At 40.4% G+C, this 25,061-nt stretch overlaps 1 protein-coding gene across 3 annotated transcripts in view; it reads left to right on the forward strand.

Annotated features, from left to right (window-relative positions):
• The window catches only part of LOC121871101, a 26,917-nt gene extending 4,282 nt beyond the window's left edge, over positions 1 to 22,635 (forward strand). The window contains exons 6-12 of one of the 3 annotated variants that reach the window (XR_006089824.1): positions 433 to 562; positions 1,169 to 1,300; positions 1,656 to 1,851; positions 2,661 to 2,899; positions 3,307 to 3,466; positions 8,907 to 8,989; positions 22,505 to 22,635. Coding sequence is in view for 2 of the 3 variants with exons in the window: in XM_042373250.1 (XP_042229184.1) it covers positions 433 to 562; positions 1,169 to 1,300; positions 1,656 to 1,851; positions 2,661 to 2,899; positions 3,307 to 3,440 (831 nt within the window). In the remaining variant the exon portion in view is untranslated. The other 2 variants (XM_042373250.1, XM_042373249.1) reach the window with 2 other exon arrangements.
• Positions 22,636 to 25,061: the final 2,426 nt, after the last annotated feature.

A 25,061-nucleotide genomic window follows, 5' to 3' on the forward strand; every position in this document is an offset into this window, starting at 1 on the left:
TCACAACAGTGGCCAGGGTTCAATCCCCAGCCTGGGACAGATGTGAGAAGGGTGACCATGCAGGTTTTCTCTGGGGCCCTCCTGTACTAACACTGGGCAATAAAGATTATAACAACTTAATAAAGAACAGACTATGGGCACAGTACTCCTTTATATTGTTTAGTGTCTCTTTATTGACCGTATTTACATTGTTATGTTTGGGATATTATTGCTTTTTTGTATGGGCTGGATTGTGTTTTTACCTCGCCTGTACTTGTCCTAATGTTTCTTGGAAAAAATTACTTAGTTTTGCAATGCTAATTACATGCCCCTTACGATTTTGGGGAAGCACTCTTTGGTGTTTTTGTGTTTCTTAGCGCATTAATTTTGAATTCCAAGATAAAAAATAGTTTCCGGGATGATTTCTTAGTAAACTTGTATATCTATTTCCAGGCTTGCAGATACTTGGTGTGGAACCTAGAAAGTTTGTATCCACATAATCCACAAGAATTTGTAGAGGCTATTGTTTCGCATCTACTAATTCCAGAATCCATACCAGATCTTGAACAGCGACTTAAGTGTGGTAAGTTTGCTAAGTCAATGACTTTTGATAAATTTTTAACTTAAACCTTTGTCAGTTATTTTGTTCTATGTACTGTGTATAATTGAAATAGCGTATACTGTACTGTACTGAAGCTTTTGGTGTTGAGTTTCTGAGTGAAATAATCATCAATGTATTTTTTTACACTTAAAATCATTCATTAATCCAACTCAGTATACTGCAAAGCCCCTCTCTGGTTTATTCCACTATATACTGAATAATGATTTCTTTAGTTCCACATGTAGAGTTGTCAGAAAGGATAAGATAAATGTAATCCACAGTCATATGGGGCCTTTAGTATGATAACAGCGAACTAAACAAATCAGTGTTTTGGGTAATTGCTGTTTTCTGTTTTCTGTACATGTCCATTATACCCCTAATAACTAAAGGTAATTTGCATGTGAATAAGGGCGAACTTCCACTCTGGAGATCTCACCATCGTATAGAGGATATAAAAAATTTTCAGGCATCACAGAAAACGTTTTTTTCAATGGTGGGAGTCTGACCTTCTCCTGCTTAATGCCTCATATTTGGCCCATTAACTGACATGGCAATACTTCTAATCATTTCACTCCTGTGTACCACCAGCTGGTCCTCGTGGTTGTGGATGCTTCTTCGAGAACCGCGTCATTTCTGGAGTGGATCCAATATTGTGTTCACTGCACGAGATGGAAGGGTCAACAGAGTTACTGTTCACCTGCCTCATCAAGAAAGGTCGTGGTAAGTCTGAAAAGGAATATGTAAACCAGAATTGTTGATCATAATAATGTGTTATTTAGTAGAATTGTAAACAGTAAAACACATTACAGTATTTATAATTTTTAAGAACTGGATTTCCACTTGGAGATTTATTTATTTGATTTTGCATGTAGGAAATTTTCAAAGATCCTTAGTTTTCCTCTTATGTTAAAAGATCTTTGTTGTTTGATATTTTGGAGAACACGTTACTGTAGTTTGATGATGGACTTCACAATTTTTTGCTGCCTGTAGTATGGTGTTTGATCTTGTAAAAACTAGATACAGTATACTGTATAATTGTACAAAATGAGAATTAATTTTAGCTTATATTTTTCAGAAAATTCCAAAGAAGCATCAGAATGGGTCCGTCTGTTGGCTGCGGGTATTCTTGGGCGCTCTGTGTTTTATTATCAAAAAACCCACTGCAGGAATCATGACCTAAATTTAGATAAGAATCTGGATGTCAATTGGGAGACAGTTGTTATGGAGCTGCTGGAAACAGAGTCAGAATGGGGCTTTGCTATTGCTACCAGGTTTGTACACAATGTTATTTAGTTATTTAACACTGCACCTTCAATTGTCTTCACCTTCATAACTGTAGTATTAGGTAGCCATTCACAACTCGGTGGACTAGGGGTGCCCCAGGCAAGGGCCAGCAGCCCTTAGGACAGGAAACTTAAGTGCTGTGTCCACTCAACAACAGCTACAGTACCGCCTCCTCCACATTTAGGCTCATGCACCCATTGACCCAATTTATCAATTTCGGGTGTTTCTTTACAGAAAAATATATGTTTTGTGAGGTATGGCTGTTTGAGGGATATTGTATAGGGTTCATGTATCCTTGACCCCATTTATGCATCACCACATGTCTCCGTATGTCCTATAAGTGAGTGGTTTAGGGTACTGATGCAGCTGTATTATTTTTTTTTTTTTGTATATTGAAAGGTGTCATGTGATGGTGACAGGATTCCATTTCTATTTATAGGTTGTGTGTGATAATTAAAAATTATGGGGTTTGGGCCCTTGTTTTCTGAGAATCCTTTATTCAGTATCTCGGTATGGATGCTACCATTGTTAGTCTGAGGTGGAGAAGTACCTGTACTACTACATCTCATTGGTGTTTTTAGGTACAGTATACAGTACTGTACAATATTTGGTGGAAATGGTCCTTTTTTATGCAATTTAACTCTACAGCTTTGGGTACAGAGTTGAAAGGTCATGAAACAAACTGATTAAGTAGTCCAGTATATATTTGTTATTGTTTAATTATTTATATTGTTGTTACAGGTACTTACTGAAAATTGCCAGGGTATTATATTATTAGACTTTTCTTGTTTTACAGAATCATGAGTTGTCCTGAGACAGGCTTCTCAAAATCACAAAGGGAAGATGTAGAGGAGTTGTTTCAAACTTTGAAAGGCAGTACCAAGGAGGACTTGCAACAAGTGAAAGCTTCCAAGAAGGCATTAAAGGATGTCACTTACACCATTGATGATGTTATCAAAGTTGCTGAGAAGCACTCTGAGAATACATTGACTAAAATGCAAAAGTTGAAGAACTCCATAGAATTTCTTGGAACAGGTACAGTAATGTTTAATTTAGTACATTTTAATTCTATAGTATTAGCTGTATACTGTATATGAGGAAGATGAACATTAAAAGCCAAGAAATGATGTGGTTGAAAGCAACTTGTGGACTATAAAGGAGTAAGGGAATAAGAATTACATCCCTTAATTTTAGCTGCATTGATTTATGAGTGTTTGTTTTAACATAATACTACAAAAAACAATGTTTTGTTTATTCTAGGAGAAGGACTGAGGTGCATCTGGGTAAACTCTCAGTCTTTTTTTAGTATTTTGTGTTTCTCTCAAGTACCAAACTAAATTATTCCATTAAAACGACACTTCGATTTAGTGCGAATTCAGTAGTTTTATCTAAATGTGAGAAAGTTGAGTCAGTGTTTTCACTTACAGTATCTCTTTACACAGATATAACATATGCAGATGCTCCTCTTGGGATTCTGCCTCATCAGAGGGACAACCCAATCTTCTACAAAGAACTTCTACTTCATCGTCCAGACATAAGTGAAGATATTCCTTTGCCCAAGAGGTGTCGGATATGAAACTTTAGGATTAATGGGTTTATTCAGTAAGATGCAAATACTTTTAAAAGATACAATTTAGGGAACTTCATGTGATATGTAATATTATTTTTGTTGTACGATAAACTAGTATATTATGTCTGTAATTGTCTATGAATTTATAGTGCACAGTATGTGAAAATATTGTAAACTACAATAATGATAAGTTTGTATGAACTATAAAGATTAATACAGTATTTGCCTCAGTTGTGTGTTTACTTAAGCTGGATATACGAGTGATATCTCCGTTAGCCAGAACATTTGGTGCAGAGCACTGCTGGGAATGAGAGATTTCTGGGTAACAAGACGACTCTCTCAAAACTGGAAAAATCTCTCATCCTCGGAATTTTCCGGGTAACAGGTAAATTTTCTCTGAAGTTCCATAATTTGCTCATTACATCATCTCTCAAACCTGGAAGGAAATCCCCAATCCCTGGAATTTTCCTGGGCACTGCAATTTTCCAGAATGATTCATTATTTCATCTCTCGAACCCAGAATAAAAATCCCCCATCCCTGGAATTTTCTCAGAATTTTCCAGAAAATTTCAATTCCAGCTATTGGAGACTTCCGGTTAAGAGGGATTCTGGCTAACAGAGATATTACTATACTTACAGAAGAGAATTAAGAGTATTCCATATACAGTACAGTATGCCCGGATAATTCGCGGATTTTTGTTTAGCGGTCCTCTATTATTCGCGGTATGACACTGGATGTACCCAAGAATACTGCAGGTAGTTTTAAAGTTGCTGGCGTTTTCGCGGCCGATACAGGGAAACATTCGTTCTAGAGACAGTAATTTCCTTTACCTGTAATGTATATAATAATAATAAAAATAATTAACGGTTTATTGAAAGAGCATGGCAGCCGGAAAGCTGAAAATATACAGTTACATAATTGGAGAATGGGTCTCTTGGTTTACAAATAATACACAAGTACAGTCAGTTCTGCTATAAAGCGATAGTTGTGTTCTTGTAAAACCTCGCGTTGTAGAAATTCGCGCAATAGATATAACAGGGCTTATGGAGAAAATAGGGTTAGGTGCAGATTACTCAAAATTGAAAAAAATTTAGTAGTTAGCCTAACACAAAGGATAGCACAGTCTAAATAAAGGTTACATTCATATCTAATAATGAAATCATACAGTAAATGTAACACTTTACCTTGCAAAAATATGAATATAACTTGATGGGGGAGAAAAGGGTGATTTTGAGGTTGATAACTTCGAGCTTCCCTTCAAGTGTTATAGCCTTTCTTTTACGATCATCGGGAATGCGATCACCACAACGCTTCTTGGAGATATTCTTCTTTTCCATATTCAGTTAATACCACAAAATTGGAGAAATAGTAAGCAAAAATCGCGTTACAGCAAACAAGTGTTTTACAAATATTGTTCTTCTATTCATAAATCGTGTTGTCAAAACACGCGTTATAGCAGAACTCACTGTAACATAAGTGATACAAATATGATATACTGTATAATAACTAGGTGGGGAGAGGCTCAAACTACAGGGCATTTCAACATAGTGACAGTGCAAAAAGTAAGACAGATTGGGAGTGAATACACTGGTTGATCATAAGTTATTGATAATTTTTACAATGGTTGGAACTGGGATGTTCTTAAAGCGATCAGTTCGTGCTTGTATGGGCTGGATGCGGTTGTGGTTTCAAACAGCAATTCTGGGGGTAGGGATCTCAGGTGGTAGTAGGAGCCGGTGTCGAGGATGTTGCAGAAGCTTCTCACCAAATTTGCAACCTTCGCCCTGAGCTCCTGAACGCAGCTAAGGCGGAATTCAACAGACTCCTGCAAGACGGCATCATTCGACCTTCAAAGATTCCCTGAGCATCGCCTCTTCACATGGTTCCAAAGCCATCTTCCAATTACTGGAGGATATGTGGTGACGACAAGGCCCTGAACCTCGTCACCAAACCTGACAAGTACCCTATCCCGCATGTCCAGGACTTCCACCACAAACTCTAAGGCAAGACCATCTTCTCGAAGATCGACTTGGAGCGTGCCTTCCATCAGATTCCCGTGGCACCTACAGATATCCAGAAGATTGCCCTCACCACTCCGTTCGGTCTCTTCGAGTATGCTTACATGAGTTTTGGACTATGCAATGCAGATCAGACCTTCCAGAGGTACATGGACCACATGCTTCGCGACCTCGACTTTGTCACTGTCTACATAGACGACATTCTCGTCGCATCTCCGTCGCCTGCCGAGCATCATCACCACCTACAGCTCCTTCTCCAACGCCTGCAGAACAACAACATGAAAGTTCATCCCGCTAAGTCTTCAGACTCTCCCCCATCGACTTCCTGGGTCACAGAGTCTCGTCGAGCGGCATCCAACCCCTACCACAGAAGATAACTGCCATCAAGGAGTTCCCCAGACCTGAAACAGCGAAGAAGCTTCGAGAATTCCTGGGTTTAGTCAACTACTACTACCGGTTCATTGCCCAGACTGCTAACATCCTCGCTCCTCTCCACGATCTTCTCAAGGGACTCTCCAAAACATCTCACAAGCCTCTCATATGGACTCAAGAGGCTTTTACAGCATTAACCACTATCAAGCGGCACATCACATGCCTTACCCTGAACATGCTGCTTAAGGATCTGTTAACCAAAATTTGATATCTGGATTATTGCTTGTTCAAATGATTTTTAGAAAATTTTAGTTACTTTTGCAATGCTAATTACTCGCCACTTATGGGTTTTCGAGGTCATTTCTTGGTGCTTGTGGATTATTCTGGATGTACTTAAATAGTTAGGCACATTATATTTTAGTTCTGAGAGAAATGGTATTTTTGGCCAAAAATCCTGTAAGGGGTAAGCCTTACAATTTCGTTCAAAAAAATAGATTTTGTTGAAAATCTCAGTATAGGTACTCCTGAACATGCTGCTTAAGGATCTGTTAACCAAAATGTGATAAATGAATTTTTGCGCGTTCAAATGATTTTTAGAAAAGTTTTATTACTCGCCACTTATGGGTTGTCGAGGTCATTTCTTGGTGCTTGTGTATTATTCTGGATGTACTTAAATAGTTACAGTGGTCCCTCGGTTAACGAACACAATTCGTTCCAGAAGGTTATTGGTTAACCGAAAATTTTGTTAACCGAAAACATTGTTTTAATGGGAGTTTGGGTAATTGGTTCCAGCTCACCGAAAATTACATACAAACTAAAAATAAATGCAGTAAAGTACACTAACTTTGAGGTGTGCATGTAGAAGGCACCTGGTTGATGATGATGGAAATTAGAATAGGGGTGGAGGAGAAAGGAGAAGAGAAGGCATTAGGGTGGAAGGCACCTGGTTGATGATGATGGAAATTAGAATGGGGGTGGAGGAGAAAGGAGAAGAGAAGGCATTAGGGTGGAAGAGATGTCACCCCATGCCGCCATTTCACCGATAAAATTTTAGTTCACTTGGTGTAATTCAAGATTATTTTCTTTAAATCAACACTGCACTGCATTATTTATTGTCAACATGTAAAATAAATTTCAGAATGACCAATAATTGTACTATAAAAATGTAAAAATAGTTTATGTCCAAGAGAGTCTCAAGAAAGAAGCTTCCTCCACTGAGCAGGGAGACACACTGACGCCATTTTGGGTGTGTTGAGTGGCAGTTTGGCGCGCTAAAAACTAGTTCCCTGTACTTCAATTATGTTAAATAATTATGTTAAATAATTGTTAAAATGAATAAAAACTTTAATATAAGACTTGGAAATTATTGAATAGTACAACCTTCTTGATATTTACTCAAATGGTAACGAATTTAAGCCCTAAAACCGATTACTGGATTGGCGGACTAATACTATAGCTGGTGAGCTGGCGAAAACATGTTGGGAAAAATTCGTAAGGAATTTGTTAACCGAAGTGAAGAATCTTATGGAAGGTAATTCGTTAACCGAAATTTCGTTAACCGAGGCGTTCGTTAACCGAGGGATCACTGTAGGTACATTATATTTTAGTTCTGAGAGAAAAAGTATTTTTGGCCAGAAATCCTGTAAGGGGTAAGCCTTACAATTTTTGGCATTTCATCCAAAAAATGGATTTTGCTCAAAATCTCAGTAAAAGTACTCCTGAACATGCTGCTTTAGGATCTGTTAACCAAAATTTGATATCTGGATTATTGCTTGTTTAAATTATTTTTAGAAAATTTTAATTACGGTACTTTTGCAATGCTAATTACTCGCCACTTATGGGTTTTCGAGGTCATTTCTTGGTGCTTGTGTATTATTCTGGATGTACTTAAATAGATAGGCACATTATATTTTAGTTCTGAGAGATTCGGTAATTTTGGCCAAAAATCCTTACAATTTTGCCCCAAAAATAAACTTTGTTCAAAATCTCAGTATAGGTACTCCTGGACATGCTGCTTAAGTATCCGTTAGCCAAAATTTGATACCTGGATTATTGCTTGTTCAATTTATTTTTAGAAAATTTTAATTACTTTTGCAATGCTGATTACTCGCCATTTATGGGTTTTCGAGGTCATTTCTTGGTGCTTGTGTATTATTCTGGATGTACTTAAATAGTTAGGCACATTAAATTTTAGTTCAGAGAGAAAACGTATTTTTGGCCAAAAATCCTTTAAGGCTTTAGACTTACAATTTTTGTCATTTCGCCAAAAAATGGATTTTGTTCAAAATTTCAGTATAGGTACTCCTGAATGTGCTGCTTAAGGATCTGTTAACCAAAATTTGATATCTTGATTATAACTTGTTCAAATGGCTTTTAGAAAATGTTCAAATGATTTTTAGAATATTTTAATTACTTTTGCAATGCTAATTACTCGCCACTTATGGGTTTTCGAGGTCATTTCTTGGTGCTTGTGTATTATTCTGGATGTACTTAAATAGTTAGGCACATTAAATTTTAGTTCAGAGAGAAAACGTATTTTTGGCCAAAAATCCTTTAAGGCTTTAGACTTACAATTTTTGTCATTTCGGCCAAAAAATGGATTTTGTTCAAAATTTCAGTATAGGTACTCCTGAATGTGCTGCTTAAGGATCTGTTAACTAAAATTTGATATCTTGATTATAACTTGTTCAAATGGCTTTTAGAAAATGTGCAAATGATTTTTAGAATATTTTAATTACTTTTGCAATGCTAATTACTCGCCACTTATGGGTTTTCGAGGTCATTTCTTGGTGCTTGTGTATTATTCTGGATGTACTTAAATAGCTAGGCACATTAAATTTTAGTTCTGAGAGAAAAAGTATTTTTGGCCAAAAATCCTGTAAGGGGTAAGCCTTACAATTTCGTCGAAAAAAAGAGATTTTGTAAAGCTTACCCCTTACTGGTGTGTGTGTGTGTACGCTCATATATAGTATGGTTCTATCTGTGTAGTCTTCTTGGGTATACAGTACAAAGCTCCAGGGTCGTATTGTAATTTCCTGCCCATATTTAGTCAGGTCCTAATTCTTGTGTTTACATTCACAGAAATTATGTGGATTGAGCGTTGGTGTTGAGCCTGATGTTAGGCGGTGTATTGAGTTCACAGGATGTTGTCCAAGTCAACTCAGGTATGTGTTATTATCTCTAAACACACTTAGCTTATTATTATATTATTAGTGTTATATTATTTTATTATTATACTTTTTATTAATGTTTATATTTATATTATTATTATTATTAAAGTTTTATCATTAACAGTGATAATGATTATCAATAATACTTTGCAAAAAAAAAACCGATAACAGTAACTGACAGCAACGACAGCTATATCAACACGACATTGACCTGGTCGAATACACACATTTTGTTTTTGTTTTGAACGTTTTTACCACAAAACCGATTTACAGATGAGTGAATAAAACCCACGCCAAATTGCGCCCGATTTTTACGCGTTTTAGAGATCCCCCCAAAACACTATAGCAGACAGTATACGTGAAACTACTCTTTATATTTAATTCTGGGATATTTGTTTATTTTGTTGTGCTTAGAACTATTACTTATTTTTGTCTACCAGTTAATCTGTTTGCCGTGCTGTTTGACTTAATTTGTCTACAAGTTACTTTGTCTGCTCTGCTTAGAAATAGGACTTATTTACGTTACATTGTCTGCTTTGCTTAAACATGTGACTTATTTTGTCTATAACTTTAATGTTCAGTATTCTTTATACGTATTATAAATAATTTCGAACACATATAGATGTGGGCGTCTTGGGAGCTAATAGTTTTTTTAATATAGTTTTAAGTTGAAAATAGTTTTATATCAACAAAATGTAATCCGTCGGGGATATAAATGTTCTTTTGTTACCAGTATTTAAAACAATACAATAGAATGCAGGATTTATATGCATGAGAGAAAATATACATAACTTGTAATATACAGAACCAGCTATAGTACAACTTAACACTGAATTACATTTTACTTGATTTCCATATTTTTGGAAAACAGTCAGACGGCGGAAAAAACTGAGTTTAAACCAAAAATATGGGGCGAGATGGTGATTGTGGGGAGTGAGGCGTGATGACCCCGTATAGCAGAGGTGGGTGTGGGGCGCCCTTGTTGGTGAGGGAGGAGGGGGGGGGGTATATGGTAGATGGTGAGTGAGGATGGTGGGAGGAAGGCAGATGGCGAATGTGAGAAGATCGAGAAAGGGAACAAGGAGGGGTGGAGAGAATCACTGATGACGCAAGAGTGAGGAGAGGACTTTTCATATGATGGTGGTTCTGGAGCCGTTGTTAGTTGTGGTTAAGTGTTCTTTTTGAGAGTTACATATCGAAGTCAAGGCTAAGATAAGGTTTACTGTATAGTGTAATAATCAACCCCCTAAAATACAGAACAGGTTTTGAACTAATAATGAAAGTCACCACATGGCTGTCAATGCAGGTGTCACCACTGGGCTGCTGTCACAACTGTAAACATTGTAACATCGTTTAAAGTTGCAACTTGTTTAGTATTTCAGATTTAAAAGTGTGCAGTATGTGTAATATTCTCATGGGCGTCTCTTCACACGTTCGGGTATATTGTATTACCTGAATACTGTAGGAGATTTGATGTTAAATTTTACCTGAGGATTGTGCCACCATCCAATGGAAGGCGAGGAGGTATGTTGCCATCGAGGGACTCACGTTTTCTGCCCACTTCCTCTTGAAGCACTTTATCTCAGTTTCCGGCCAGATGGTGAGGACACCCGACTAATAGAAATTTCTTAATATAACGAATGGTCCAATATATAACGTGAAAATCATTGAAGGAGTCAATTTCCTTTCATTTACTTCAAAACTGTGCTTGTTGCGGTCACGGCGATTCTGTTGATGGGAAGTTATGATGGGATTCTCAGGAGAGTTGTGTTCCTTGTTTTCAATAACTAAAGATGAGGGAATATTTAACTTGTTCACTAACACCTCGACACTGCTGGTGCCCGAAAATTGCGTTGAACTTGCACTGTGAATCTACGGAAATTAGATCTAGTACTTTCTACCAACCCCATTTAAAAGGAAGACTAAAAATAATGATAAGGAATGAGTTTGAGAATTTAGCTGCGGAAGTTGTGTAGGTGACGTCAGTGGTTGGTGGAGGCGGGCCTAAAGTACAGTATTCTGTGTTTTCACTGGCGAGTGACTGAGTGAAGAGAACGTTGGAACAAATCAATGTGTATTACCATAAAATTAGTTTAACATTCGTATGCTAATGAGCATAGGTCGGAATATATTGTCAAAAGAGGATTTACGTTGAAATAATTACATTTTAGTGGTGCTTGACTATTAATAAACCCGTCACTGAGTTAGTCACTGTGTATATCAGGTTCAAGCACGTGGTTGTTGCTGCCTACTGTGAGGGCTAGTGTTTACGTCAACTGTTGAACCTTCTTTTATACGCTGTAAGGAGAATTACAACACGCGCGTACTTTTATCATTGTTTATTGTATACTTTCAGCTTCAGGTTGCTTTGTTCTTTCAATTATTATTATTATTATTTTTATGACTGTAAACATAAGCTTGTGAAAAATCATTAACTATACCAAAAATCTGGTTAACAAAAACAACACCAACATCTGGGAACACGTACAGTAAATAAATCATTCAGGCGGGATTATTAAAATGTTTCTGGCCAATGATGAATTATTATCGTCCCCGTCAAGTGGCAAAGGTCGTTTAAACTATTCTATTAACTCTAGGCTCATAACTCAGCGTATTTCAATACAGGCGTCGTCGTTGTGGTCATGGTAGAATTGACTAGCTGTAAATTTCTCTCGTTTGTAATTGTGTTGTAAATTTATGTAAATGACAGAATGTAGATTGCGATTCAAGGTTGGGAGGTTATTAATGATACATTATGGTATTTATGTATCTGCCTGCTAGAGCCCTTTATGTAGCTCAGTCAGGACGGTGCAGGTATCAGGCAGGCGTGTGCTAGTGTTGATCAGAAGAGCGGAGCCACGAGGTTTTAAAGTGCTTTGTTGCTCCTGTGCACACACACACTCCTGCTCAGCAGTTGAACTTTGACAGAATTTGTGAATACTGTACTGGCAAAACAACATTGGTCAGAGAAGCAGGAAAAAGTTCCACGTCGCGTTTCCGTGTAATTTGTTGACCTGGATGGAGTCATTACCATTTCATGAATATTTTATATACAGGACAGCTCTGAACTTGACTGACAAAACTGGCTAATCGTAGACAAAGATAGGGAGCTCTGACCAATCAACGACAAGAACAGGAGGCACAGACCAATTACAGACGATGACAGGAGAGTTCGGACCAATCATCGACGAAGGCAAGGGGTTCAATCATCGGTAAAGACAGAGCAGAAATATTAATTCACAGAGGTAAACAGATCCTCTACCCACACAGGCTATAAATCTCCACTTCTCACTGTAAACCTTTACGACTCATTGTAAACTTCCATGATTTACTGTAAACCACACACACACACACACACACACACACACACACACACACAGTCAGAAAACATGAATTCCATCCACACGTCCTACGATATTCATTAATACCTCCCCCTCTTCCTCCTCCTCCTCCTCTTACCCCCTCCTTCTCTTCCTCTTTTTCAGCAGATTGCACTTCTTAAAGCACTTGACTCCTACACACACACACACTAGGGTATTATCGAGCCTACAGTATATCCTCGGCTGCCGTCTTACCAGGGTAAAACACGACCTAAGCTGGAGGCGTAGTCGTCGTTTTCCTCTCGTGTTGTCCCTCCGTCTTGGCTGATTACGTGATGAATGAACGACAGTCTCATCATCATCATCAATTTTTACGGTCGTTTACCATGTTGTACGGTCTCTTGCACTCTCTATCTCTTACTGGTAAATAGAACACTGTTGAGGCGCTAAGACGAGATTTTTCTAACCTAACCTCCCCTAACCTAACCTAACCTTGATGAGTATACCCCCAATCAACGTATCAAAGAGGTATACGGTATAATTATATAACCCTCCTCTCCCCTTCCATCCCTTCTCTCCCCTCTCCTCCCTCCTCCCTCCCTCCCTCCCCTGCCTCCCTTCCTTCCTCCCTCCCCCTCCCTCCCTCCCTCCCTCCTCCCTCCCTTCCTTCCTCCCCTCCCGCCGTCTCCCCCAGGGCTTGGCGTCAATATACGTTGGGGATCGGCGAGGCACCACAGGTAGGACTAATGTATTCACTTATTAATTGGACCTGAGGGAAGGTGACAACTGTGAATATTGTTGATGAGGGTATTGATGGGGGTGAGGGGTTGATATGGGGTGGGGGGGTTGATGTGGGGTGAGGGGTTGATATGGGGTGGGGGTTGATGTGGGGTGAGGGTTGATATGGGGTGGGGTTGATGTGGGGGTGAGGGTTGATGTGGGGTGAGGGGTTGATGGGGTGAGGAGTTGATGTGGGGTGGGGGTTGATGGTGGGTGAGGGGTTGGTGTGGGGTGAGGAGTTGGTGTGGGGTGAGGAGTTGGTGGGGTGAGGGTTGGTGTGTGAGGGTTGGTGTGGGGTGAGGAGTTAGAGGAGGAAAGGACTAAGGAGACCCAAAGGACCCCAGATAAGGTGTGTTGATTAGTGTGGGATCGCGTTTTAAGGCGAGAGACATGGGTGGATTGGAGTGACCTGCCGCATAAGGTGTTGGAGTACTGTGGAGTATACTGCTGTAGGTGATAACGAGACTACAGTACCTTTCTACCCTCATCACACACGCACGCACGCACACACACACACACACACACACACACACACACACACACACACACACACACACACACACACACACACACACACACACACACACACACACACACACACCATAATCAACCTCGACAGACAACTGAAGCCTCTCATCTCGTCCTTGATCTCATTCTCTTATTATGATATAAAACTTGCCATGCCATTAAACTTCTATCAGGTCAACACAGGTTATGGAGTCCCTTAATGAATTTACATTGTAGACTAAACTCAAAAAGCTGTCGTTCTCTGAAGATGGAGGTGGGGGGGGGGTGTGTGTGTGGGGGGTGTAGTGGTGTGGTCTCTGGGTTATCTCCGGGTCGCATTCTCGGGTTAGGTGTAGTTGATGTTTAGTTTTGGTTAGATTACGTCTTTTATTTACTTGTTTTTTTGGTTAGATTAGGTTAGGTTATGTTGGGGTGGTTAAGTTAGGTTGGGTAAGATTAGTTTGGGTTGGGTTGAGAGGTTGGTTTGGTTAGGTTAAGTTAGGTTAGGTGCGGATTAGATTGGATCCCGGGTCCTGAATTAGTAAGTGCATCCCCTGTTCCTCGTATTAACACACTCGACCCCCAGCGGACAGGACCTGCAAAATACCACTGGCTTGACGCTTCTCCTTAATTAACACGAGGTATTTTGTTCTATGCCCAGAGAACTCTTAAAGGGGGTGTTAACATATCGTGTGTAACCTGAGGTGCGTCATAGTGTGCTTAATCAGGGAGGAGACGACACGTTGAAGGTTAAGTCTCTGTGCCCTTTATCTTGTATTCTCCTTTCTAAAGTTCTTTTACTCTGCGAAAACGCCAGTTAATAATTCTTATGAAGGTTTCTGAAGTGTGGAAAAGTGGATCCCGAGGCGAAAGGGAATATAATATTGGGTGTAGTTGAAGTTCATAGAGGCGTCTTTACCGTGAAGGAAACCTCGGAGACTCGCCTCTAATGCCTCTTCCACCTCCGCTCCGTGTTGACACTAGCTTGAGTGTTTTCCAGCGCGGGAATGAGCGCCCCAACATCAAACACTGGCGTAGTTATGAAGGCCGCTCCTACCCCCAGACACGTTCATTTCCGATTTTCCAGTTACTGCCAGAACTGACGGGGATCAACCATACAGTAATGTGTTTAGAGGCGCTGGACTGGTGTGTTTGTGGTGCGGGTGGGTAGTGTTTGTGAGTACTGTTTGTGGCGCCGGTGGGTAATGTTTGTGGTGCGGGTGGGTAGTGTTTGTGATGCAATTGGGTAGTGTTTGTGGTGCGGGTGGGTAGTTTTTGAGGTGTTGGTGGGTAGTGTTTGTGGTGTGGGTGGATAGTGTTTGTGGTGTGGGTGGATAGTGTTTGTGGCACGGTTGACAGTATGATCGTTGTTGATTGGGGGGTGTGTTGTGATCGTTAAAAGCTTAAATTGAAAAACTTGACCCAGACAGTTAGAGGCGTGGCTGAGTGTTTTAGGTGGTGTGTGGTGGTGGTTGCTGGTAGGTGATGGCTGGTACACCTTTGATATTCATGCTCTATATCGTTATTTCCCCCCACCTTCTGAAAGCTTCGTTGGCATCATTTCCGACTAGGCTTGGCAGTTGCTTCTCTTACACGCCATCTTTTATCACCCTTCACATCTCATTTTATAGAGACAGTCACCACATAATTCCTGGAACTTTTTATTTGATGTCGCGTTTAAGCGTTCATCACAGCGTCGTTCCGCTGGCAAAGGCACCAGTTTGTTCTTGGACTTTTCTATATCAAGCTAAAATATCACAGTGAAGGAGCTTAGGAGGGTAATTCTTACATTTTCGTCATTACAATTAGAATAGTTTCTGTGACAAAATTTTATAAATGACTAAATTCAAGTATTAGTTTTTTCGTAATGTTTTAATAATGAAAGACACGCTGAAGCACAAGTTTGTCTTCGTCTAACTTGGACAGCTGGACCTTCTTTTAAAATTGTAACTCACAAAGGGCCAAATAAAGGAATTGTAACACATGAAACAGTGATGGTTCCTCAGTTGTTGTATGTTACACGTCGATTGCAGATATACAGTTCATATTAAATCAAGTTTTACTTCGTCAAATTTGACCAAATCTGACTTTCTACAAATAAACTGCTGGTGTATGCTGACAGAATAAACCCAGTAAAGGCTATGAAAGGGGTGAGTCCTCATGTGGCCTATAAGTTACACTCTTAATGATGGCCCCGGGTGTTGGCCAGATTCAACAAGGGGTGGCGGCTGCTGCGGGCGTGTAGGGGAGCTACTGCTAGTGACGCCACCACCATGACCCCAACGCACACTGTCCTATATACGAGTACAATAGGCAACATCTCTCTACATTTATTAATAAGCTTCGTATTGTAGACAATAACTCTGGCTAAGTTTTATTTGTCAGTGCCAGTAGACGTTATTTTACTTTATTACCGAACTTCATATTACAGGCAAGTGGTCTGGCGAGACTATTTATGTGACCTTAAAGACAAACACTGAACATTGTCGTCTTCATTAGTTAAACCAGCCGTCTCCAGGCCGTACACACTGGATTATTATACAGTCTGACCATCGCACAACAGTATAACGCTAAACATTGGAGGTAGAGCAATATTATGATGGGGGTTTGCTATTTACAAGGACAAGATGCAGTAACTGTCAGGGTTAGGCTGTTATTGCGAGTTGTTGCATCCGCCACACATATCAGGGGGGGGGGGGAGCGTGCCATATCAGATAACCATCTCAGCCATCTGTTTGTTGGCAGTCACCCATCATGTACAACTACTTACACTTCCGGTGGCAGGAAGGGGAGAGTCAGCGGTGGGTTACGTAGTTACACACACACACACTGTGGAATGACATTGTAGTATAATGTGAAAAGTTTAATTATACCAAGACTCAGCCTGCGTGTGAATCTGCTAGTAGACCTCCCTGTCCCCAGCGTGTAAGTGGTGCCACATAGACTCGTAGCGTGTAAGCGGTGCCACATAGACTCGTAGCGTGTAAGTGGTGCCACATAGACTCGTAGCGTGTAAGTGGTGCCACATAGACTCGTAGCGTGTAAGTGGTGCCACATAGACCCGTAGCGTGTAAGAGATCACTCAAAACCGTGAAACCTCAAGCCCCTCGCAACAGATCACGAGGAGCAGCACAACAAGCACAGACCGTCAGCAAACACACGATCACAGGCAAGAGCGACAGCACCCTGAAGAGAGCAGAAAAAACTCCCGAGATACCTAAAAAAAACAAGCGGAATTCCACCTCCTGCTCCTCCCTTGGAGCAGGTGCCCAAGAAACAGCCACCAATGAGCACACCATTCCAACGGACGAGGAGGAGAGCGACTCAACCATGAACGCCGAGAGCAACTACAGCACCAGCGACGAGGAGATAATGATAGAATAGCCCCACCTCCTTGTCATCTCACGATAACATAGTTGGATGTACAAGGCCTCTCCAACAAACGACATACTGTACAAGCAGCAGCCTTAGCTAAAAATATTGATGTCTTCATTCTGAAAGAAACCCTGATGTCAAAAGATAAACAATTCCGCTTGCCTGGATACCAACAGTACTCTGTACCAAAGGGGCCCAACTCCCATGGCAGCATGATTCTCGTCAGGGCGACCATCCCCAGTTCAGAAGTAGAACCAGCTCACTGTGTAGATGGAGTAGAGGCACAAGCTGTTCGGATACACCTGGCAAACGACAGTCTTGTAGTATACAACATCTATAAACCGCCACCAAAACGACTAGAAGCCGGTGAACTACTGACACAAGCAACACAGTAACTTGTGCACATTACTGGGGACTTCAATGCTCACCATCCAACGATCAATCCGACCTCAACAATGAACCAGGATGGTCACCACCTAGTGGAACTGCTGACAGATGTTCCAGAAATAACGCTCATTAATACTGGGGAACCAACACACATACTGAGAGGAACACTGGACCTCACATTCATCTCCACTGAGCTCGTTTCAGTAGCTCAGTGGGAGATGGATGATGAACTGACCAGTGACCACTTTGAGGATGGAGCTACTCCCTCTTCCCCCACGTCCGCCACCCAGATGGAATACCAAGAAAGCAAATTGGAAATTATATCAAGATGAACTCCAAAAATGGTATTTGAACTGTGAACCAGCAGAAGATATTGACCAACTAAACCAGGACCTTATTGATGCCATACAACACGCAGCAGAGGAAGCAATACCAAAAACAAACCCTACAAATAGACGCCACAAAGACTACTGGTTCTACAATGACGAGGTCAGAGAACAGAATCACAGAATCAACACATTCAGAAGACATCTCCGACAGTGCCCTTCCCCTGAGGGAGTGAAACTCTTGAGAGCTGCTGTCCAACATGCTCGTTAAATTACTCAGAAAATTAGGGAAGGCAAATGGCTCGAGTGAGAGTTTTGAATTGAGCCAACATATATACGTGTACTTGTGAAGAACGAGGTAACTCAGTGCTTAAATAATATATTCTCTGAAATTTGCTGTGTAATGCATGAATGTTATAAAAATATATTAACACGTTAGGACTTTTTTTAATGATAAAGTTCATGCTATGTAAAGGAGATAGAGCGCGTTATACAATATAAAGACAAATATGAAATATAAATTAAGTAAGAGGAGGGAGAGACGCGGCGCGGCGGCCAGGGGCGGCGGGTGGTATGTGAGCTACGGCTCCCAGCGGAAAATACTTGTAAATTGGTCTCGTTGTATTTACAAACCTTTGTGGCAGACCTGTGTGTGACAGAAGATTAAATAGTTTTGTGGTTGGCAGAGAAATTGTTCAGCGATCGTTGCATGTCGTGAAATGTTTTGTAAGATAAATAGTCTTTTTGATTTGTAGTGAATTCCTGTTTTGTTTACGGTCATGTACTTTACTTTAGAATTCAGGCAAGAATTATCGTTGGAATTTAGTGTTGTTTTCGGTGGCGTTAATGTTACATTATTCAGGTGTATAGGGTGTGTTAACTTGACCCGTCGAGAAGAAACATTCCAATAATATTTCATGAGTTCAGTTTGTAGCTGACGGTGTGCATCACATCGGAAGAAATAACACTGCCTGGGTTACGTTTGTGTGTTTTAAAGAGAGAGAGAGAGAGAGAGAGAGAGAGAGAGAGAGAGAGAGAGAGAGAGAGAGAGAGTTCATGATCGCCAAACCATTTTTCAACATATTGAGAATTTTCACAGTTAGCGGTCAGGTCCAGGTAGACCAGGTGGAATCATCACAAGCTGAAATCTCCCTCGAATCACCCCAACATGATCTGGAATCCCCGGATTATTGTCCCTTGTGACCGAGCTCCGATGTATTCTTTTATTGTTGTTGTTTTAAAGCATTGGGTTTATCGATGAATTTTGGTTCATATTTATTATGTAACGATTAGAACTAAGTAGAGGTTTTATGAGTGTTTGTCTGTGCTAGCAACTCTTACCTTTTGACGAAGGAGATAGATAGAATAGAAGTCAAGGTCACTTCAGTGAGGTCATGACTTTATTTTGTCCCTCACCTGTCGTAAACAGTGACGTCACCCCTTAGTTCCTGACGTCATCATCCAGGTCCGCAATTATACCTACGGTTTATATTACATTTAAGAGCGTAATTATAATGATGAGAATAACTACATTTAAATGAGTTATTACTTAAGAGAGAGGTACAGACTTCCTCAGTTTATTTTACGAGTTCGTTTTAATAATTACAGTACTTGAAGGAAAGAAGGCAGGCAGGCAAAGTGATGGAAGGAGAGAGAGAGAGAGAGAGAGAGAGAGAGAGAGAGAGAGAGAGAGAGAGAGATCCCTAAAATAATATCATACCGCATTTACTATTGTTTTCTGTCTCGCAAACATAATTATCTTAAAATGTAAATTCAGGTTGGGTTCATTTTGACTCGTGATGGGTTTTTTAAAATTAGAAAAAAGAAAATTAACCAATGCCATTAAATTTTTGCATCCTCTTGACGGTCCTGTTTGTGTAAAGGGAAAACAATAATAATAATAATCCCCGAAGTTTGTGCGTTGTAAGAAGATGTATTTATATGTAAATTGTTAAGATTGTTTTTATTTTCTTTATAATTACTTGCTCTAGTTAGTCTTTAAAAAGGTGGCGAGCGTTAAAGTTTTAAGAGGCATCGTGGCGCTACAAGCGGAGGTCGACTGAGCTTCCAGACGTATGATAAATTGTTATTTCTTTCGGTAATGCTGGCCTCTGCAAAACATTTTCAGGTTGAAAATCAAAGTTTGTGAAAGTTGACAGGTTGATTAAATATTGTAGCTCGTGTTTGTTAATAGTAAGTAGACAGAAGATGACATAATAAGCTGGAGGCCGTTCCTACAAGTCACTGTCGTCTGTTGATAAATCTTTTTTTGATAAAGAAAGTTTGGCGAAATTATATACAACGTCCAAAATAAATATTGAGAGATTTTTTTTAACGCCCTTCAGATAACCCGAGAGGCTTCCAGGGAGAATTAAGCTTGAGAATTTAAAGGCCAATTGTTGTTAACAAGCGTGTGTGTAGTGTGTGGGCTTGTGTGTGTGTGGAGACAAAAGGTTGGTCCTCCCAGGGATCAGCTGCCTCTACGAGGTATTACACTGTGAGCTGACATAAATCTTGACTGATCTGAACTAAAAGCCTAATAGGTTTAAGAGTGGCAGACAGCGCGAAAGCATATAAAACAGACATATCTACACATACTTGATTATTTTGGCCAAGTATAAAACAAACAACAAACAGATAATGTTTAGCGGTATTCATTACGTGAAAGATAAAGGGACAGTTTTACTCTGAGGGCGTGAGGGTGGCGGCGGGTCAGCAGCTGGAGGTGTTGCTTGAGGTCGACCGCCCACCTGACCTGTCGTCTTTAGTCTTGGCTGAGCGTCATCACTGGTGAGGCTTGACCTTTCCTCTCCTGCTGACTGAACACATTCTGAATTTGTATTGGTTCACTAAGCATGTTTGATCAAAGTGTATACTGTCGCTCTACATTCACCCTATTTTTTTTTTCTGCCAGGAATGTGAAACAAGAATAGTGTCAATTTTGGTCGTGTGTCCGTCCGAGCCTTGTGTTCCATTAATTTTCTCAGTCTAGGAGCAGCTCTGGGAGGGGCTGGACCTATGAGCAAAGGACATGTTTGTTTAGTGATTTTTTAATATTTTCATCAAAGTTTTATTAATCTTATCTTCTCAATAATAATTCATATTGTTTTACTAGCAATTTTTTCCTTCCGCGTGTTGCTCGGGGAAGATGTGACATGAATACAGGGGGAGACTCGTGATTTTTTAAGGGTTGGGCTAAAGCCATGATTGGTTTGTAATAATTGAGCAAGCAGAACTGTTCAAGGGACAGCTGGTGTGTTTCGTCGCTAGACACCAGACTCATATTCCCCCTGGTTAGAAAGTCTACATCGTTCATGCAGTCATTCTTCACACAGGTTACAGGTGAGGGTGTTAGGTAGATGTGAGGGTGGTGTGAGGGTGTTAGGTAGATGTGAGGGTGGTGTGAGGGTGTTAGGTAGATGTGAGGGTGGTGTGAGGGTGTTAGGTAGATGTGAGGGTGGTGTGAGGGTGTTAGGTAGATGTGAGGCTGGTGTGAGGGTGTTAGGTAGATGAGAGGCTGGTGTGAGGGTGTTAGGTAGATGTGAGGCTGGTGTGAGGGTGTTAGGTGGGTGTGAGGGCTGGTGTGGGGTGTTAGGTAGATGTGGGGGTGTTAGGTAGATGTGAGGCTGGTGTGGGGGTGTTAGGTAGATGTGAGGCTGGTGTGGGGGTGTTGGGTAGATGTGAAGGGCTGGTGTGGGGTGTTAGGTAGATGTGAGGCTGGTGTGAGGGTGTTAGGTAGATGTGAGGCTGGTGTGAGGGGGTGTTGGGTAGATGTGGGGAGGCTGGTGTGAGGGTGTTAGGTAGATGTGAGGTGTTAGGTAGATGTGGGGCTGGTTGGCAGGGGTGTTAGGTAGATGTGAGGCTGGTGTGGGGGTGTTTAGGTAGATGTGAGGCTGGTGTGGGGTGTTGGGTAGATGTGAGGGCTGGTGTGTGAGGGGTGTTAGGTAGATGTGAGGCTGGTGTGGGGTGTTAGGTAGATGTGGGGCTGGTGTGGGGTGTTGGAGTATGTGAGGGTGTTGGGTAGATGTGAGGCTGGTGTGAGGGGTGTTGGGTAGATGTGAGGCTGGTGTGAGGGGTGTTGGGTAGATGTGAGGGTGTTAGGTAGATGTGAGGGCTGGTGTGAGGGTGGGTAGATGTGAGGCTGGTGCTGGTGTTAGGTAGATGTGAGGGCTGGTGTGAGGGTGTTAGGTAGATGTCTTGAGGCTGGTGTGAGGGGTGTTAGGTGGGTGTGGGCTGGTGTGAGGTGTTAGGTGGGTGTGGATGAGAATCTGGTGTATATGGCATTAGGGTGTGAGGGGTGTTAGGGTGGTGTGAGGGTCTGTGAGGCTGGTGTAACTGTGTATACATGCGAGGGTCTGTGAGGAAAAACAAAAGCATATTTATTAATATAACTTTCCTTCAACTTATATCTAAAATAAACCAGATATTTAGATTCTTTACTCAACCTCAGAATAACCTGTGCTCCAGAAATTGGCAGTCATGTTGAGACCCAGTTCAGGAAATATTCTTTGCCCTGGCAAGGTACACCAATGCTGTGCTGCCTAACCTAAACAAGTTAATGGACAATACGGTGTAAATATCAGTAGATAACTCAGCTCAGTAGACTATATACGTACTATATTAGCACCCTTCAAAGTGTGTTCTTAATTCATTGGCCAATTCTGTGTATCATACCGTTGCCATCACAGTTAATAGATCTCGTACTTCATATGAAACATTAATATACTGAGTGTTTATTTACAATTATATGAATAGGTACCTGTATTCATTTTTATATTGTATAATTTTATGAAGTTGTGTTTTATTATTTACAGGTCGGAGGTTTGTGTCGATTGCTGTTAAAATTCCAAGTAGCGGCATCTGAAAATGTACCACCACATCGGGAATGGAACATATTGTTAAGACCAAAGAGTCCTCTGCCTATGCAATTTAATCTTCAGAATAGCTATTATGTAATAAGTAGAAATGACACTGATTCCTTCAGGGTTAGGTTCCTGGAGCATGCAATGAATTTTTGGATATGCAGGTAAACCTCTATTTACGATATCCAAATCTACGATAATTCATTTTGCTGATGCAGATACATTAAGACCACTTCCCTATTTAATGTTACTATAAACAAGCCTGCATTAACGATATTATCACGCTAAGTCGTATGGAATGCATCACCTTCAATTGTCAACAGGCATCATCTGCAAACCTGCCACATTGTGGCCATCTGGTAGAACTACTGTGCGGGTATTATTTCTTTTTGATTTACATGTCTAAGAAAAGGAGCTCAATGTTTGGTCATCATCATCCGTGTTGCTTTTACTTTCAGTGAAAGGACATCACTAAAGTTCTCATTGTACTCTGTTTTGATGACTGTGAAGTGCTTTTTGCTCTGACTGAAATACTTTCCCTGTTTTTAGTGACTGTGAAGTTCTTTTCTTCGACTATAAAGTGCTTTTGCTCTGATCCCCCATCCCTACAATAGGTGACCTGACATTGCATCAGACCAGGTCAGTAACATGAGACCCACTAATCCTTACCACACCTCCATCATAAGTGGTAAAGACATAAAAAGATAATTACAGTTATGTATTACATTCAGGAAATTAAACAATATACTCAGCAAAGCTCAAGACAACAGTATTGATATACTGTACATTACTTTGTTTACAGGTACAGTACTTACCGGTATAATATACTGTATTGTAGTGTACAATGGTGTTTGTGTAAAATAAATAAGCTCATGTCAATCCATGTGGGATTGTGACTTAGATTTGAAAATAGACTCGCACAGCTCCATTCATGAAGCGATTCGCGTCCATATCATAGATTTTTAGTTTTATATATCTTTATTTAACCAAATATTTCGGTCGAAATATTCTTAAGGCGATAAGCTTACCAATTTGGCCAATATATGTAATGTGTGTAAAGTTGCTTGCTTATCAGACCAAAGCCTACAGTGACTACATGAGAACGGGTGTACACCCTTAGTTGACTTCGATCCTACAGTAATTAAATAGAGATTAAGACTGGCTCAACAAAGGTCAGGAGTCACCGGAGAGAAAGGAGTTCTCGCATAGTGTGATGGGGAACCAGGCAGCATGATGACATGATCTTGTATTGAATTCAAGAAACTGCCCTCCAGGCCAACAAACTGACACCTGACCAAACACCACACCCTGTCACCCCGAACCACCGTGCACCTGAGCAAGCACAGCTGTTCCAGACTCGCGCTCAGATTAGTGATAATTGGGAGATGATACCTGCTGACCTAGGACCTCCAATAAAAGAACACAGGCTCCTCCCAGGGAGTAGTCAGGGGAGACCCAGAAACCAGAGCCAGACGGTCACAAGTCGAGGTCAGAGGGATCTTCCTTCCAGCACCAGTCCCACAGCTGGCAGGATCTTCCACAGGAGACGGAGATCCAGTGCCCACCCAGACCATTCTCTAGGAGACAAGGCCCTGCAAGAGTCCCAGCTGTATTGCCTCACTCCAGGTCACACAGGTCATTGTCAAGAGTGATCCATAGGATGAGTTACTTATATTGAAGTGTATCCATTTTCTGTTTGTGTCCGAGAGTCATTGTCTAGTAACATCAATATAATGATCTATTAAGGAGTCCATGTCATTCATTTAACTAATAAATAGTTGTGCTTAGGTGTTGTTTTGAAGATTTCCCTGAATATATAATTTCTACTTTCCCAAAAGTAAGATTATCTACTTTTGGGAAAGTAGATTATCGACTTTTTGGAAAAAATATTACTTACTTTTCCAAGTAGATTATCATAGAAAATGGGAAATATCTACTTTCTGGAAAGTTGGTTATCTACTTATCATAAAAACGAAATTTGTATCATAGAAAATGGGAAAATATCTACTTTCCGGGAAAGTTGGTTATCTACTTTCCTGAAAGTAGATTATCTACTTTCAGGAAAGTAGATATCGACTTTCAGGGAAGTAGATTATCGAGTTTTGAAATATTACTAATTTTCCAGTAGATTATCATAGAAAACGGGAATTTGTATCATAGAAAATGAAATATCTACTTTCCGAGAAAGTTGGTTATCCACTTTCGAAAAGTAGTTATCACTTTCAGGAAAGTAGATTATCGACTTTCAGGGAAGTAGATTATCGAGTTTTGGGAAATATTGCCTAATTTTCCGAAGTAGATTATCATAAACAGGAAATTTGTATCACAGAAAATGGGAAATATCTGCTTTCTGAAAGTTGGTCATCTACTTATCATAAAGCAGGAAATTGTATCATAGAAAATGGGAAATATCTACTTTCCGGGAAAAGTTGGTTATCTACTTTCGAAAAAGTAGATTATCTACTGGGAAAGTAGATTATCGACTTTTTCAGAAGTAGATTATCGAGTT

The sequence above is a fragment of the Homarus americanus genome, unplaced genomic scaffold, assembly GCF_018991925.1.
Source record: "Homarus americanus isolate GMGI-L3 unplaced genomic scaffold, GMGI_Hamer_2.0 scaffold52512, whole genome shotgun sequence".
In the NCBI taxonomy this organism is placed as follows: Eukaryota; Metazoa; Arthropoda; class Malacostraca; order Decapoda; family Nephropidae; genus Homarus; species Homarus americanus.